We start from the raw sequence: 14,482 nt of genomic DNA, 5'->3' as shown, positions 1-14,482 counted from the left end.
TCCAGCCTGGGCGACAGAGTGAGACTCCATCTCAAACCAAAAAAAAAAATTTCCCTTCCTCTGAGCATTCCTGTGTCTAATCCTAGAGATCAGTGGGAACCCAGGATGCCAGGAGGGCCCTAAAGACTTGCAGGGTCCATTGCTAGGAGTGCCAGCCTTCCCTCAAAGGCTTATGCCTGGCCAGCAGCTGAACCCCTGCTCTGACCTATTAGATTCAGTTGTAGGCATTGTCAAGGCAACACCAGGTTCCATGGTCACAGTAAACTTGCAAAGATGCAAAGACAGCTTGGCTCATCTTCAGTTCCACCAGCCTCTGCAGCACTTGCTGTAAGGAGGGAAACAGATTTGGGTTTTCAGAGGCCAGGGCTGAAGGGTCCAGCGAGTACGCAGTCCTTTCCCTGGAGAGAGGTGTAGCCACTTCCCCCAGACCCAGCTTCCCTGGAGAGAGGTGTAGCCACTTCTCGCAGAACCAGCTTCCGTGGCTAGGCCCTGGCTCCCTGGTGTTTTTCTCTTGTCCAGCTTAGCTGATCAGCCAGCTTTTTCCGCTGTCTGCCCATCTGGCCTGTCAGATATTAGAAGACCTCTAGAACCAGAGGCTTGGGTCAAGAGTAAGGCCAGAGCCTGGAGAGAGGCCGGGTGGGGCTCTGATCAAGCAGGTAGGTCCAGTTGGGGGCGAGGGAGAGGCTCCATGTGACCCCAAGTTCTGAATCCTAGGATTGTCCCCAGGTACAATTCCCAGGAAAGAGGCCCCATAACTTCCAAGTTGCCAGGAGCCATAGGGCAGATGTCTTACCTCTGTTTTCTTGGGTGGTTTCTTGGTTGGGTAGATGTTTTTGGAGGTAAGAGGTTGGGGTGGGGGTGGTAGCCATGGTTTATTCTCCTTTTACCTCCAGATAGTTGGGGAGAGGCTTCTAGTTGGGTAATTTTTTTTTTTTTTTTCCTGGAAAGGTCTGAATCAGAAACACAGCCAATAGGCCAGGTTCAATGGCTCACACCTGTAATCTCAACACTTTGGGAGACCAAGGTGGGAGGATCACTTGAGCCCAGGACTTTGAGACCAGCCTGGGCAAGATGGCGAGACCACATCTCTATAAAAATTAGCTGAGCATGGTGGTGTGCACCTGTAATCTCCGCTACTAGGGAGGCTGAGGTGGGAGCATTGCTTGAGCCCAGGAGGTGGAAGCTGCAGTGAGCTATGATTGTGCCACTGCAGGGGAGAAGGGAAGGGAGGAAAGGAGGAGAGAAGCAGGCAGATAGCTACATTGCCCAGACAACTACTTCCTCATCACCATCCTCTGCCCACTAGGGGCCCAGTTAGGGTCACTCTGCAGCACAGACTGGCCTTCTGGAAGAACAGTGCCTTTCTCCTCCCTGACTTTGGCACACCTTCCTCCCACCTGCTGTGTGGCTGCCACAGGTCAGTGCCTGCTGCTGTCTTTTGCTGAGCTCCAGAGAGAGCGAGGTCCTCGTGTTCATGAAGGAGGCCGTGCAGCCCCTGCTTTGAGCTTTGGCCATCTGAAATGCTGCCTAGCAGCCCAAGGCCTGGGCAACCATATCCACACCCCTGAGTGGCTCCTAGCATGTGTGACTGTCACTCTGACTGCAGCAACACCTGTCCTACCTGTTCCACACCCTTGTGTTCATGGCACTGAGGCACCTTCTATCCCGCATGGCCCCCTAAACCCCTGCTCTGTTCTGTGACAGACACCCAAGGACAATGCTGATTCTCTACAACCGTCTGATGACACTGTGTTACCTGGCGGTGTCCCTTCCCCTGGTGCCAGTCTCACTAGCATGGCGGTATCTCAGGTTTGTGCCTCCTCCCCCTCTGCCTACTCCCCTCCTGTACCTACTATGGATTATCTTCTCTTTTCACAGGTAGCTTGTTCCCTAGGGCCAAGGGCTCTTCCTGGGGAATGGGCTGGGGGAAGGCTCAGACTAGGCTTTTTCTTGAGGTCTGGGGATATGGAAGATTGTTGGAATGAGTTTGGGAGCTTGACTCACCCTGTCCTGGGTGATTCTTAGCAGACATTGAATGATCATCTCATACGTTTCTTCCCACACAGAATCATGATGCTGACAATGTCCCTAATCTCATGGATGAAACTAAGTGAGTGTCTCCTGTTGGGGCAGCAGTCTCTAGGCCGAGAGAGTCAGGGAGGCCACTGCCCATGACCTTCTTTCCCATTGAGCCACCTGCACCCCTGACCCCTGTGTCTCCATCCCTAGGACTTTCTCATCAACCGAGAGCCTGCGACAACTCTCCCAACAGCTCAATGGTCTTGTTTGTGAGGTACCTCAGGAATTGAGGCCCAGAGTGGGGTGCGGGGGGAAGGGAACTATGATAGAAAGAAACTGAGGCAGGGATTCACAAGAGAGGGAAGATCCTGGACCAGCCAATGTGCTGGGCAATGTTGAGGAAGTCGGCTTTTCCCTGAGCTTTCTCCCTTGAAGTTGTGCACATGAAGGAGTTGGACCCTGTGACTGGTTGCATCATTTTATCCTGCTGCAGAAGCACTGGATGAGAGGTGCTCAGGAGGGAAGGATGGTGGGGAAATAAGAACCATGAGAGAAGTTGGCACAAAGGGGTTACGGGACAAAGGGTCCAAGTTAGAAGAGAAAATGTTGCCAATTGCTGGGGAAGAAAGGAAGTCAGAGGGCTTAGACACTGAGGGGACAGAACATCTCCATGTGCACTCTCGTCTCTTATAGTCTACGACATGTGTGAATGGGGAGGGCCCTGCATCATCTGCTAACCTGAAGGATCTGGAGGTAAGAGGCCCTGGGCCGTGGCCCAGTGACCCTGCAGGCCAGCCCTCCAACCTCCTCCCATAGCGGGGGCTGGGTGCCCCTCTGCCAGCTGAGACAGCCCACACACCCCCCAACCCTAATGATTGCTCTCTCTACCTCTCCCCCCAATCCTCCTCCAACTCCTCCTCTCTGCATGCGCCTCAGAGCCGGTACCAACAGCTAGCGGTAGCCCTGGACTCCAGCTATGTAACAAACAAACAACTCAATATCACGATAGAGAAATTGGTAAGAGTCCAGTGGGGTCCCCTGATTCCACGCTGCTAATCCTGGGCTCCAGTTTCCCCTTGGGACCCTGAAGAAAGGGGCAGGGGGCCCCTGGTGCCAAGGGCGAATGGGGAGCTGGGGGGCCCAGGCCTCAGCTGGAGGGACCCCAGAGCACGGAGCATGCAGCATGGCTCTTCTGTTGCTGCCCTCTTTGCCTACTCTCTCTTCTCTAGACACCCCTGCTCGAGTCCTTGCCACACATGCCCTGGGATTGTTGCCTCTTGGGGAAGCACTAGCCTGACTGGTTGTCAGGAGCCCCGTATTTCCACCCTGACTCAGTCCTTAATTTGCTCTTGGATTCGGGACAAGCCACCTCTCCTTCTTGGGCTTGCATTTCCTGAGGAGGTAGAGTTAGAGAGTATCAAAGGTCTCTTAGCTCTGAGCGTTGAAGATTTAAAGGCCCACTAGAATGTAAACCTCAGGGCCAAGGGCTCCTGTCTGTCTTTTTCTGTCTGATATCCCTGCTCTTAAGAACTGTACCTGGCCTATATGTGCTCAGCAAATGTTTGTTGAATGAATACACCTTTCTAAATCACAAACTGGCAGAGGGTGGGCTTTTCTCACACTCCATCTCTAGAGGTTTATGTTACTGTCCTTTCAAGAGAATCCAGATTCAGACTTTCAGTTCTGTGGCTGTGGGCAAAAACCAACAAAGACACAAATCCCCTTTCCTTGGGAGCCTGAGGAGAGTTGAGCAGTTCGTGTTCCCATTGGGTCTGAGAACTTTGCCTTTAAAATCCATTCCTGGCTCCTGCCTACCCCTTCCTGGTCTGGGGAATAGGGTTGAGGGGGCCACCCTCAGTCACCTTCCTTTGACTCTTCCCCACAGAAACAACAGAACCAAGAAATTACGGATCAGTTGGAAGAAGTAACGTGATTTCTTTGTTTGCTCACAACATGACAGCTGGGTTTGGGGGGCACTCAAATGTAGAGGCCTCAGTCTCGTCTCACCCGCTCCCAGCCTGGGGAAGAAGGCTCACCCCCCAAGATTCCACCCCATCCCCACAGGGTCCCTGATAACCTGGTCCCATGGGTGGGCCGGTCCTGGGGCATTGGTGGCATTTTGGGGGCATGTCCCTTGCTGTGCCATCTCTGCCTCCCCCTAGTAAGAGCTCTGTCTTCCTCTTCCTGTAGGAAAAGAAAGAATGCCACCAAAAGCAGGGAGCCCTAAGGGAGCAGTTACAGGTGAGTGGAGGGGGTGAAGTTCCGCCCTGTCCTCTGGAGAATGTTTCTTTCCTTCTTTTTCAGCACTTGCTTGGGTTTCCTCCCAAAGGTTCACATTCAGACCATAGGGATCCTCGTATCAGAGAAAGCTGAGTTACAGACAGCCCTGGCTCACACTCAGCATGCTGCCAGGCAGAAAGAAGGTGGGAATCTGGGCACCCCATCATCCTTCAACCTGGCACTTTGACAGGCCTTTAGGGTGAGTCCTTTGGACCCCATCTCAACCTCTCTCATTCCAGGAGAGTCCGAAGATCTGGCCAGTCGCCTGCAGTATTCCCGGAGGCGTGTGGGAGAGTTGGAGCGGGCTCTCTCTGCTGTCTCCACGCAGCAGAAGAAAGCAGACAGGGTGAGTCCAACTGCCTGCCCCGAACCCTGGCAGCCTGGCTTCCCAGGTGGAGGAGTGAGCCTAAAGGTCTCTTCTGCAGGGTTGAGTGTCCTGCCCAGAAGGCAGCATGGGCCATTTGTCACTGCTTTTGTGTGTGGTTGTTAGAGGCATCCTGGGGCTGAGTCAGCTGCTGTGGGTGGGTGGGGGGGCACTGTGAGGAGTGAACACTGGACACAGAGCTCAGAGGCCAAGTGCCCGCCCTGCCCTTACCTGGCTGTGGCCTTGGCCAAGTCCTAGGTTGGGGAATGTGGTATTTGTTCTGTGAAGGTACAGAAGAGTATCTTTAGTATGTTACCATTTGTGTAGAGAGAGGGAACGTGTGTGTGTGTGTCTGTGTGTGTGTCCGTGTGTCTGTACATATGTACTGTGACAATATACATAAAACATGTCTGCAAGGATTCATAAAAAACTCAGGAGAGAGGAGCAGCATGGCTGGAAGATATTTCCCTTCTGTACCTTCAGAGTTTTGGACTATGCGAATGTATGATCCTTTCAAAAATTGAACAAAAGATTAATTTCCCTCTTCCTATCTGTGCCCCCACCCCCAGGGAACAAATGAACTTAGAGAGTCAGATATACCTGGCTATTCAAATCCCAGCTCTGTCTAAGTGATCTTAGGCAAACACTTAACCTCTAATACTACATATTTTTCATCTACAAAATAGAGGTAATAATATTGCAGTGAGCTGTCTCATGTGGTGGTTATGAGGATTAAATGGGATTATTAGCATGGTGCCTGGTGAAACACTCAATAAAGGTTCAAACAGTGGTAGTAATAATGATAATAACAATAGCAATATTATCTGATCTCTCTGGGCCTCTGTTAGCCAGCTGTAAATTCGATCTTGGCCAGGTGTGGTGGCTTATACCTGTAATCCCAGCACTTTGGGAGGCCGAGGTGGGCAGGTCAACTGGGGTCAGGGGTTTGACACCAGCCTGACCAACATGGCAAAACCCTGTCTCTACTAAAAATACAAAAAATTAGCCAGGTGTGGTGGCAGGTGCCTGTAATCCCAGCTACTTGGGAGGCTGAGGTAGGAGAATTGCTTGAACCCGGGGGCGGAAGTTGCAGTGAGCCGAGATCACACCACTGCCCTCCAGCCTGGGTGACAGAGGGAGACTCCGTTTCTAAATAAAGAAATAAATATACAAAAATTAGCCAGGTGTGGTGGTGCATGCCTGTAATCCTAGGTACTCAGGAGCCTGAGGTAGGAGAATCACATGACCCCGGGAGGCAGAGGTTGCAGTGAGCCAAGATGGCACCATTGCATTTCAGCCTGTGTGACAGAGGGAGACTCCATCTCAAATAAATACATATATACATACATACATAAATTCACTGTCTTTTCCTGTCCCTTCCACTCTTACCAAGCCCTGTATTTTTTTTTTTTTGGAGACGGAGTCTCGCTCTGTTGCCCAGGCTGGAGTGCAGTGGCCGGATCTCAGCTCGCTGCAAGCTCCGCCTCCCGGATTTAGGCCATTCTCCTGCCTCAGCCTCCCAAGTAGCTGGGACTACAGGCGCCTGCCACCACACTCGGCTAGTTTTTGATATTTTTTTGGTAGAGACGGGGTTTCACCGTGTTAGCCAGGATGGTCTCGATCTCCTGACCTCGTGATCCGCCAGTCTTGGCCTCCCAAAGTGCTGGGATTACAGGCGTGAGCCACTGCGCCCGGCCTTTTTTTTTTTTTTTTTTTTTGAGACGGAGTCTCACTCCGTCACCCAGACTGGTGCCATCTCAGCTCACTGCAAGCTCTGTCTCCCGGGTTCACTCCATTCTCCTGCCTCAGCCTCCCAAGTAGCTGGGATTACAGGCACCCGCCACCACGCCCGGCTAACTTTTTGTATTTTTTTTTTAAGTAGAGATGGGGTTTCACCGTGTTAGCCAGATGGTCTCGATCTTCTGACCTCGTGATCTACCCGCCTTGGCCTCCCAAAGTGCTGGGATTACAGGTGTGAGCCACCGCGCCCGGCCACCCTTACCAAGTTCTTTTTTTTTTTTTTTTTTTTTGAGACGGAGTCTCGCTGTGTCGCCCAGGCTGGAGTGCAGTGGCCGGATCTCAGCTCACTGCAAGCTCTGCCTCCCGGGTTTTTACGCCATTCTCCTGCCTCAGCCTCCCGAGTAGCCGGGACTACAGGCGCCCGCCACCTTGCCCGGCTAGTTTTTTGTATTTTTTAGTAGAGACGGGGTTTCACCGTGTTAGCCAGGATGGTCTCGAACTCCTGACCTCGTGATCCGCCCGTCTCGGCCTCCCAAAGTGCTGGGATTACAGGCTTGAGCCACCGCGCCCGGCCACCAAGTTCTTTTAAAAACAAATGAGACCAGCTGGGCACGGTGGCTCACACCTGTAATTCCAACACTTTAGAAGGTTGAGGCGGGTGGATCACTTGAGGTCAGGAGTTCAAGACCAGCCTGGCCAACATGGTGAAACCCCATCTCTACTAAAAATACAAAAATTAGGCTGGGCGTGGTAGCTCACGCCTGTTATCCCAGTACTTTGGGAGGCTGAGATGGGTGGATCACAAGGTCAGGAGATCGAGACCATCCTGGCTAACATGGTGAAACCCCGTCTCTACTAAAAATACAAAAAAATTAGCCAGGTATGGTGGCAGGCACCTGTAGTCCCAGCTACTTAGGAGGCTGAGGCAGGAGAATGGCGTGAACCTGGGAGGCAGAGCTTGCATTGAGCAGAGATGGCGCCACTGCACTCCAGCCTGGGTGACAGAGTGAGACTCCGTCTCAGAAAAACAAAAACAAAAACAAATTAGCCGGACATGGTGGCGTGTGCCTGTAGTCCCAACTACTCAGGAGGCTGAGGCAGGAGAGTCACTTGGACCTGGGAGGCGGAGGTTGTGAGCTGAGATCTCACCATTGCACTTCAGCCTGGGTGACAGAGCGAGACTCTGTCTCAAAAACAACAACAACAACAACAAAATGAGACCGTGGGCTTGGAAATGCCTTGAAAACATGTCAAGTGTGATTGAGAGTGAAGAAGTGTTACTGTGGAGTAGTTACTGTAGCTATTGTTACTGGTCGGCCAGCTGCTCCTCTGCCTGCTATATCCTGACTTAACCTTTCTGTGTTTACAGTACAACAAGGAGTTAACCAAAGAGAGAGATGCCCTCAGGCTGGAGTTATACAAGAACACGTAGGACGGGGGATGGTGGGATGGGAGGTCTGGGGGCCCTTAGCATGGGTGGTGTGCTGGGAGGTGGGGGGTACAGGTAAGCATGGTGAGGTGGTCATACAGGTTTGCATGTGTGCCCAGCAAAGCTCTAGTGCCAGCTGCGCCACTGACTCATGGTGTAGCCTTGGGTAACTCATGTCTTATCTCTGGCCTGTACATGTGACTTTTGATTCCTGGGGTTCCTTCCAGTGCCACAGTTCTGTGGTTGTGGGGCGAGGGTAGAGGGTGGATCACCAAAGCAGTCCTTTCTGTTCTTTGTTCATTCCTTTCTCTACTGCCTCTGGCCATAGCCAAAACAATGAAGACCTGAAGCAAGAGAAATCAGAATTGGAAGAGAAGCTTCGGGTCCTAGTGACTGAGAAGGCTGGCATGCAACTTAACTTGGAAGAACTGCAAAAGAAGTTAGAGATGACAGAACTCTTGCTTCAACAGGCAAGAGGCTGCAGCCCCATGGGTGGTGGGAGCCCCATCCAGCTGGGGCCATGGTCTAGGGGTCATGCAGGGCATGGGGAGGCTCCAGCCAATAGCTGAAAATTTGGGTCCTTGTTCCAGTCCTGGCGTAAAATCCTCTAGAGAGTGCTAAAAATCTACAAATTGGGGACCTGGGGAATCAGAATCTTAGGGTTAGGGCTTAAAACAATTTTTGTTTTGTTTTGTTTTAAAGCATCATGGGTGAAAACCATTATTTTAGAGATTACATTTATATGGCTAGGTCATGAGTCTGTTTATTTCCTTCTGAGGTTCAAGCCAACACTTTCACTATTCCATGGTAATAACAGACAGTAGAGATCTTTTTTTTTTTTTTTTTTGAGACAGGGTCTCGCTCTGTCACCCGGGCTGGAGTACAGTGGCGCGATCTCAGCTTATTGCAACCTCTACCTTCCAGGCTCAAGCCACCCTCCTGCCTCAGCCTGTCAAGTAGCTGGGACTACAGGCGATACCACCATGCCTGGCTAATTTTTGTATTTGTAGATACAGGGCTTTGCCATGTTGCTGAAGTTGGTCTGGAACTCCTGAGCTCAAGCAATCCACTCACCTCAGCCTCCCAAAGTGTTGAGATTATAGGTATCAGCCACCATGCCTGGCCTGAGATCTTTTTAAAATTATTTTTTATTTCTAAAGCAAAGAAACGTGACAGCAGAGTTGTATTGACTGAGCTGCACATTGAGCCTAGCCCTAGCCCTTTTAAGGGGCACTGTTTGGAACGGCCTGGGCTCCCCAGATCTAAACTTCTCACTCTCCACCATCCAGTTTTCAAGCCGGTGTGAAGCCCCTGACGCTAACCAGCAGTTACAGCAGGCCATGGAGGAGCGGGCACAGCTGGAAGCACACCTGGGGCAGGTGAGGGATGTAGGGAGGGATGTAGAAGGAAGATGATCCCAGGTGGCCAGGAGTAGGTGACAACCAGTGACAGTCCTTCCTAATTTCTGTGGCCATTCTTGCAGGTAATGGAGTCAGTTAGACAACTACAAATGGAGAGAGATAAATATGCAGAGAATCTCAAAGGAGAGAGCGCCATGTGGCGGCAGAGGATGCAGCAGATGTCAGAGCAGGTGAGACCTGACCCTTCAGCTCCCCTGCAACCTTAGATAGGTCACTTGATCTTTCTGGGCATCTGTGAAATGGGAGGAGCACAGCCAGAGGTGCTCATGGGTCTGGCCTTTGTGGAGCTGGGGGCAGAGAGGGAGATGGTAGCCTGTCCAGCCACCAGCCCCTCTCCAGGGCCCTTTCCCGCTGTGCTTTGGGCAGGTGCACACATTGAGGGAGGAGAAGGAATGTAGCATGAGTCGGGTACAGGAGCTGGAGACGAGCTTGGCTGAACTGAGGAACCAGATGGGTAAGCTGGGGCTGGGGTAACCTGGGAGCAGGACTGGGGTCAGAGGGCTGTCGGGATGGTTTAGAATACCCCACGGAGTTGGGTGGATGGAAGGGCTTTGAGGCAGAGGGAAAGAGGTCTGTGCCAGGAGATAGCAAGTCTCATCATCTCCACAAGCCTCAGTGCCCCATCAGCAAAGAGGGAGGAGTGCCCATTGTTGGCCACCCACAATTGTCACTATTGGAAAGTGGCTTGGAAGATTGGCTAACATCTGGGTGCAAGGAATCATTAGCAGGGAGGCCACGTTTGGGGAGCCTGAGAGGAGCTATGGACCAAGAGGAGGGTTTTCTTTGAGAATCCAGAGGCCCTTATTGTCTGCTTCCTTTCTCAGCTGAACCCCCACCCCCAGAGCCCCCAGCAGGGCCCTCCGAGGTGGAGCAGCAGCTACAAGCGGAGGCTGAGCACCTACGGAAGGAGCTGGAGAGTCTGGCAGGACAGCTCCAAGCCCAGGTGCAAGACAATGAGGGCTTGAGTCGCCTGAACCGGGAGCAGGAGGAGAGGCTGCTGGAGCTGGAGCGGGCGGCCGAGCTCTGGGGGGAGCAGGCGGAGGCGCGCAGGCAAATCCTGGAGACCATGCAGAATGACCGCACCACCATCAGCCGCGCACTCTCCCAGAACCGGGAGCTCAAGGAGCAGCTGGCTGAGCTGCAGAGCGGATTCGTAAAGCTGGTGCGCAGCCCCGCCTGGAGAACCTACCCTCCCAACTAGCCCTCCGGGCCTTTGTTTTCCCACCTGTAAAGTGGGGCAGTGTAGCCCTCACGTGAAATGGTACTTCTGGAGGCACCTGTGAGCCAGAGCCCTGCTCCGATGGCTGTAGGGGAGAGGGGATGATTTTTCTAACCTGTCTCCACCCTTCCTGGTGCCATGGGAGGCAAACACCAAGGCAGCAAGTTTTGGGGTCTCCAGCTGCAGTGGGTGGCCGCTGATTGCTTCTCTCTGTCCAGACTAATGAGAACATGGAGATCACCAGCGCACTGCAGTCGGAGCAGCACGTCAAGAGGGAGCTGGGAAAGAAGCTGGGTGAGCTGCAGGAGAAGCTGAGCGAGCTGAAGGAAACGGTAACCCTACCCCATCCAAGAAGTGCTGGGAGGCGGGCACTAGCCTCTGGGGAGGGGTGGTGTGAGGCCAGAGGCAGCTCCAGCCTGGGGAATAGGTGACCCCAGCACCCTCCGGGGCAGTCCTGTGACTGTTTCTTGTTCCCTGCCGTCTGACTTTTAGAGGTGGATAGCCCTGGGTTCCTCTCAGATCTGGACATCATCGTCCCAGCTAGAGGCATGGATTTCCCCCAATCATAGGGAAAGAGACAGTGGTATAAGAGGCTCCTTAGATTCAAACAGGATTCTGGCCTCTGCTCCACTGGTCACCATTCAGCTACTCTGCATCTCTAAGCCTCAGTTTCTTTAACTTAAAAAGGAAGTTAGTATCTTCCTTGCAGAGGTGTAGAGGATTAAATGAGATAATACACGGAAAGCATTAGGCATGTAGCACACTTAGCAGATGGTGGTTGGCTCCCTTTGCATTTCCACCAGTCTATGGCCTACAGTTTAAGTGGTGGGAAGCAGCGTGTGAGATTTGAGGCTGGGAAAGAAGACAGTAGGCTCTAGGCAAGGGAGGCAGTCACTTAGGCCTGGAGCAAGGGGCCAGAGGTCTGGGCAGGCAACAGAGCCTCACAGAGCCCTCGCTACCCTATTTATGGGCCCCAAATCTGAAAGCAGGCCACCACCTGCCCTAACGCCTAGGGTCTTCCTACAGGTGGAGCTGAAGAGCCAAGAGGCTCAGAGTCTACAGCAGCAGCGAGACCAGTACCTGGGACACCTGCAGCAGTATGTGGCCGCCTATCAGCAGCAGGTGGCCACCTATCAGCAGCTAACCTCTGAGAAGGAGGTGCTGCACAACCAGTTACTGCTGCAGACCCAGCTCGTGGACCAGCTGCAGCAGCAGGAAGCTCAGGGCAAAGCGGTAGCCGAGATGGCCCGCCAAGAGTTGCAGGAAGCCCAGGTGAGGGAGTTGCTGAGGGCAGGGCCCCGAGGGGGATGACCTGGCAACCTCCATGCCGTCTCACTCTCTTTCTTGGCCCCTTAGGAGCGCCTGGAATCTGTCACCCAGCAGAACCAGCAGCTACGGTCCCAATTGAGCCTCATGGCTCATCCTGGGGAAGGTACGGGAACCTGCTCACAGGAAGAGGAGAGAGCCCCAGGAGGAAGGGGGGACTGTTAGCAGTGTGGAATTGAGTTGGAAGAGACCTTTAGAACAGCTGGTCATTATGCCAACTGGGTGTCCACACTAAGTTCGGCATCATTATGGTGACTTCCTGGGAGCAGGGGACTAGCAGGTTGCCTAAGGATGGGTGAACTGGCCCAGGTCAGAAATGAAGCAGGTCAGAACTCCCATGCTGATCGGTAGTGGGACTGCACCTGGGCAGCATAGCGAGCTCTTGGCTCTTAAAAAAGAATAAAATAAAAAGCTGCTCATTCCCTTCTGGGGAGGGGCTGGCCCAGGGTTACCCAGTGAGGGTGGGGGCAGAGGTGGGCACACTGTACCCTTGTTGGGTTGTCTGATGACCCCTCTGGCCACCCCCACAGGAGATGGACTGGACAGGGAGGAGGAGGAAGAAGAGGAGGAGGAGGTGGAGGCAGCGCCTCGGCCCATGCCAAGCATCCCGGAGGACCTGGAGAGCCGGGAAGCCATGGTAAGGCTGACTCCCCTCCCTGGCCTTTGCTGTCTCCCTCTGTGGTCCCTCCCAGACCCCCTTCTGCTCTTGGTTTCCCGGCCTTCTGATTTCTTCAGACTCACCGCTTTCCTGGGAGCCAGTGGTCAGACACCCATTTCACCTGGGACCAACAAGTGCAGCCTCTGAGGCTCCAAGGGAAGGGCTGCTCTCTACCTCCCTGCCTGTTCGTCCTATATATCCTCCTACAAGAACGCACCTCTCTTGCCTGCAGGTGGCATTTTTCAACTCAGCTGTAGCCAGTGCCGAGGAGGAGCAGGCAAGGCTACGTGGGCAGCTGAAGGAGCAAAGGGTGCGCTGCCGGCGCCTGGCTCACCTGCTGGCCTTGGCCCAGAAGGAGCCTGAGGTGGCAGCCCCGGCCCCAGGGACTGGGGGCGATTCTGTGTGTGGGGAAACCCACCGGGCCCTGCAGGGGGCCATGGAGAAGCTGCAGGTGAATGAGTCTCTCCTGGCATGGGTCAAGAAGGGTGGGGGCGGGGCAGGTCGCTGCCAAGATGTGACTCCATTGTTTTGGTTCCAGAGCCGCTTTATGGAGCTCATGCAGGAGAAGGCGGACCTGAAGGAGAGGGTAGAGGAACTGGAACATCGCTGTATCCAGCTGTCTGGAGAGACAGACACCATTGGTGAGTGGGAGGCCAGGGCATGGCAGGAGGAGCTGCACAGTGGTCAGAGGGAACCCAGTATCTGAGCCCTGTCCTTCCGCAGGAGAGTACATCGCACTGTACCAGAGTCAGAGGGCAGTGCTGAAGGAGCGGCACCGGGAGAAGGAGGAGTATATCAGCAGGCTGGCCCAAGACAAGGAGGAGATGAAGGTAGGGCGTGGAACATCTCTGTGGGGGTGGAGGTGGGCACGGGCACAGGCATGGCAGCTTAGCACCCCTCCCTCCAGGTGAAGCTGCTGGAGTTGCAGGAGCTGGTCTTACGGCTTGTGGGCGACCGCAGCGAGTGGCATGGCAGATTCCTGGCAGCTGCCCAGAACCCTGCCCATGAGCCTGCTCCAGGGGCCCCAGCCCCCCAGGAGCTTGGGGCTGCCGACCAGCAGGGTGGTGAGTAGAGCCCTCGGGAGGGGTGGGCAGGCAGGAGCAAGGGAGGGCTTGCGTGGCGCTCAGAGCCCTGCCTCTCTCTCTCCAAAGATCTTTGCGAGGTGAGCCTCACCGGCAGCGCGGAGGCCGCCCAAGGAGAGGCCAGGGAGGGCTCTCCCCGTGACAACCCCACTGCACAGCAGATCATGCAGCTGCTTCGTGAGATGCAGAACCCCCGGGAGCGCCCAGGCTTGGGCAGCAACCCCTGCATTCCTTTTTTTTACCGGGCTGACGAGAACGATGAGGTGAAGATCACTGTCATCTAAAAGCCGGCCGCTGTCAGCAAAGCCTGAAGAAGGGGGGCTGGAGACCCTGCCCCCACTATATCCCTACCACCCCCTCAGTCACCCCTTTACCCTTCCAGTAGCAAGCATAGACCCCTGTCTAACGGGGGTAGACAGGTGCAGATGAGGTGAAGATCACTGTCATCTAAAAGCTGGCCACTAAACTTAAAAAAAAATTAAAGTTATGGGATTAAAAGAAGTTATGGGATAAAGAAGGTTATGGGTAAGTTATGGTATAGAAGTTATGAAAAAAGGCCGGGCGTAGTGGCTCACACCTGTAATCCCAGCACTTTGGGAGTTCAGGAGGTCAGGAGTTCAGGACCAGCCTGGTCAACATGGTGAAACCGTGTCTCTACTAAAAATACAAAAATTAGCCAGGCATGGTGGCGTGTGCCTGTAATCCCAGCTACTCAGGAGGCTGAGGCAGGAGAGTCACTTGAACCCGGGAGGCGGAGGTTGCAGTGAGCTGAGATGGCGCCATTGCGCTCCAGCCTGGGCGACAGAGTGAGACTCTGTCTCAAAAAAAAAAAAAACAACACGGGATTAAAAAAAAAGTCAGGATAAAAATTTTAAAAAGCAGGCCACTGTCAGCAAAGCCTGGAGAAGTGGGGCCGGAGGCTCCGCCCCCATCATGTCCCTGCC

The 14,482-nt window shown here is 53.7% G+C and overlaps 1 protein-coding gene across 4 annotated transcripts in view; it reads left to right on the top strand.

Annotated features, from left to right (window-relative positions):
- Positions 1-14,376, top strand: part of LOC105463977 (golgin A2) — a 20,541-nt gene extending 6,165 nt beyond the window's left edge. For 2 of the 4 annotated variants that reach the window (XM_011711521.3, XM_011711522.3), the window contains 24 exons: positions 1,705-1,809; positions 2,067-2,110; positions 2,230-2,293; positions 2,713-2,772; positions 2,956-3,036; positions 3,905-3,943; positions 4,210-4,260; positions 4,349-4,442; positions 4,539-4,645; positions 7,773-7,831; positions 8,161-8,302; positions 9,122-9,211; positions 9,316-9,423; positions 9,620-9,707; positions 10,078-10,415; positions 10,691-10,804; positions 11,499-11,744; positions 11,829-11,904; positions 12,329-12,435; positions 12,689-12,907; positions 12,995-13,097; positions 13,180-13,286; positions 13,364-13,520; positions 13,608-14,376. In XM_011711521.3, the coding sequence (XP_011709823.2) occupies positions 1,705-1,809; positions 2,067-2,110; positions 2,230-2,293; positions 2,713-2,772; positions 2,956-3,036; positions 3,905-3,943; positions 4,210-4,260; positions 4,349-4,442; positions 4,539-4,645; positions 7,773-7,831; positions 8,161-8,302; positions 9,122-9,211; positions 9,316-9,423; positions 9,620-9,707; positions 10,078-10,415; positions 10,691-10,804; positions 11,499-11,744; positions 11,829-11,904; positions 12,329-12,435; positions 12,689-12,907; positions 12,995-13,097; positions 13,180-13,286; positions 13,364-13,520; positions 13,608-13,822 (2,814 nt within the window). In that variant the 3' untranslated portion in view covers positions 13,823-14,376. The remainder of the gene's footprint in view (positions 1-1,704; positions 1,810-2,066; positions 2,111-2,229; positions 2,294-2,712; positions 2,773-2,955; positions 3,037-3,904; positions 3,944-4,209; positions 4,261-4,348; positions 4,443-4,538; positions 4,646-7,772; positions 7,832-8,160; positions 8,303-9,121; positions 9,212-9,315; positions 9,424-9,619; positions 9,708-10,077; positions 10,416-10,690; positions 10,805-11,498; positions 11,745-11,828; positions 11,905-12,328; positions 12,436-12,688; positions 12,908-12,994; positions 13,098-13,179; positions 13,287-13,363; positions 13,521-13,607) is intronic. The other 2 variants (XM_011711523.3, XM_011711524.3) reach the window with 1 other exon arrangement.
- Positions 14,377-14,482: the final 106 nt, after the last annotated feature.

The sequence above is a fragment of the Macaca nemestrina genome, chromosome 14 (assembly GCF_043159975.1).
Source record: "Macaca nemestrina isolate mMacNem1 chromosome 14, mMacNem.hap1, whole genome shotgun sequence".
In the NCBI taxonomy this organism is placed as follows: Eukaryota; Metazoa; Chordata; class Mammalia; order Primates; family Cercopithecidae; genus Macaca; species Macaca nemestrina.
Note: the sequence above shows the minus strand (reverse complement) of the source record. Positions and strands in the feature narration are given on the sequence as shown.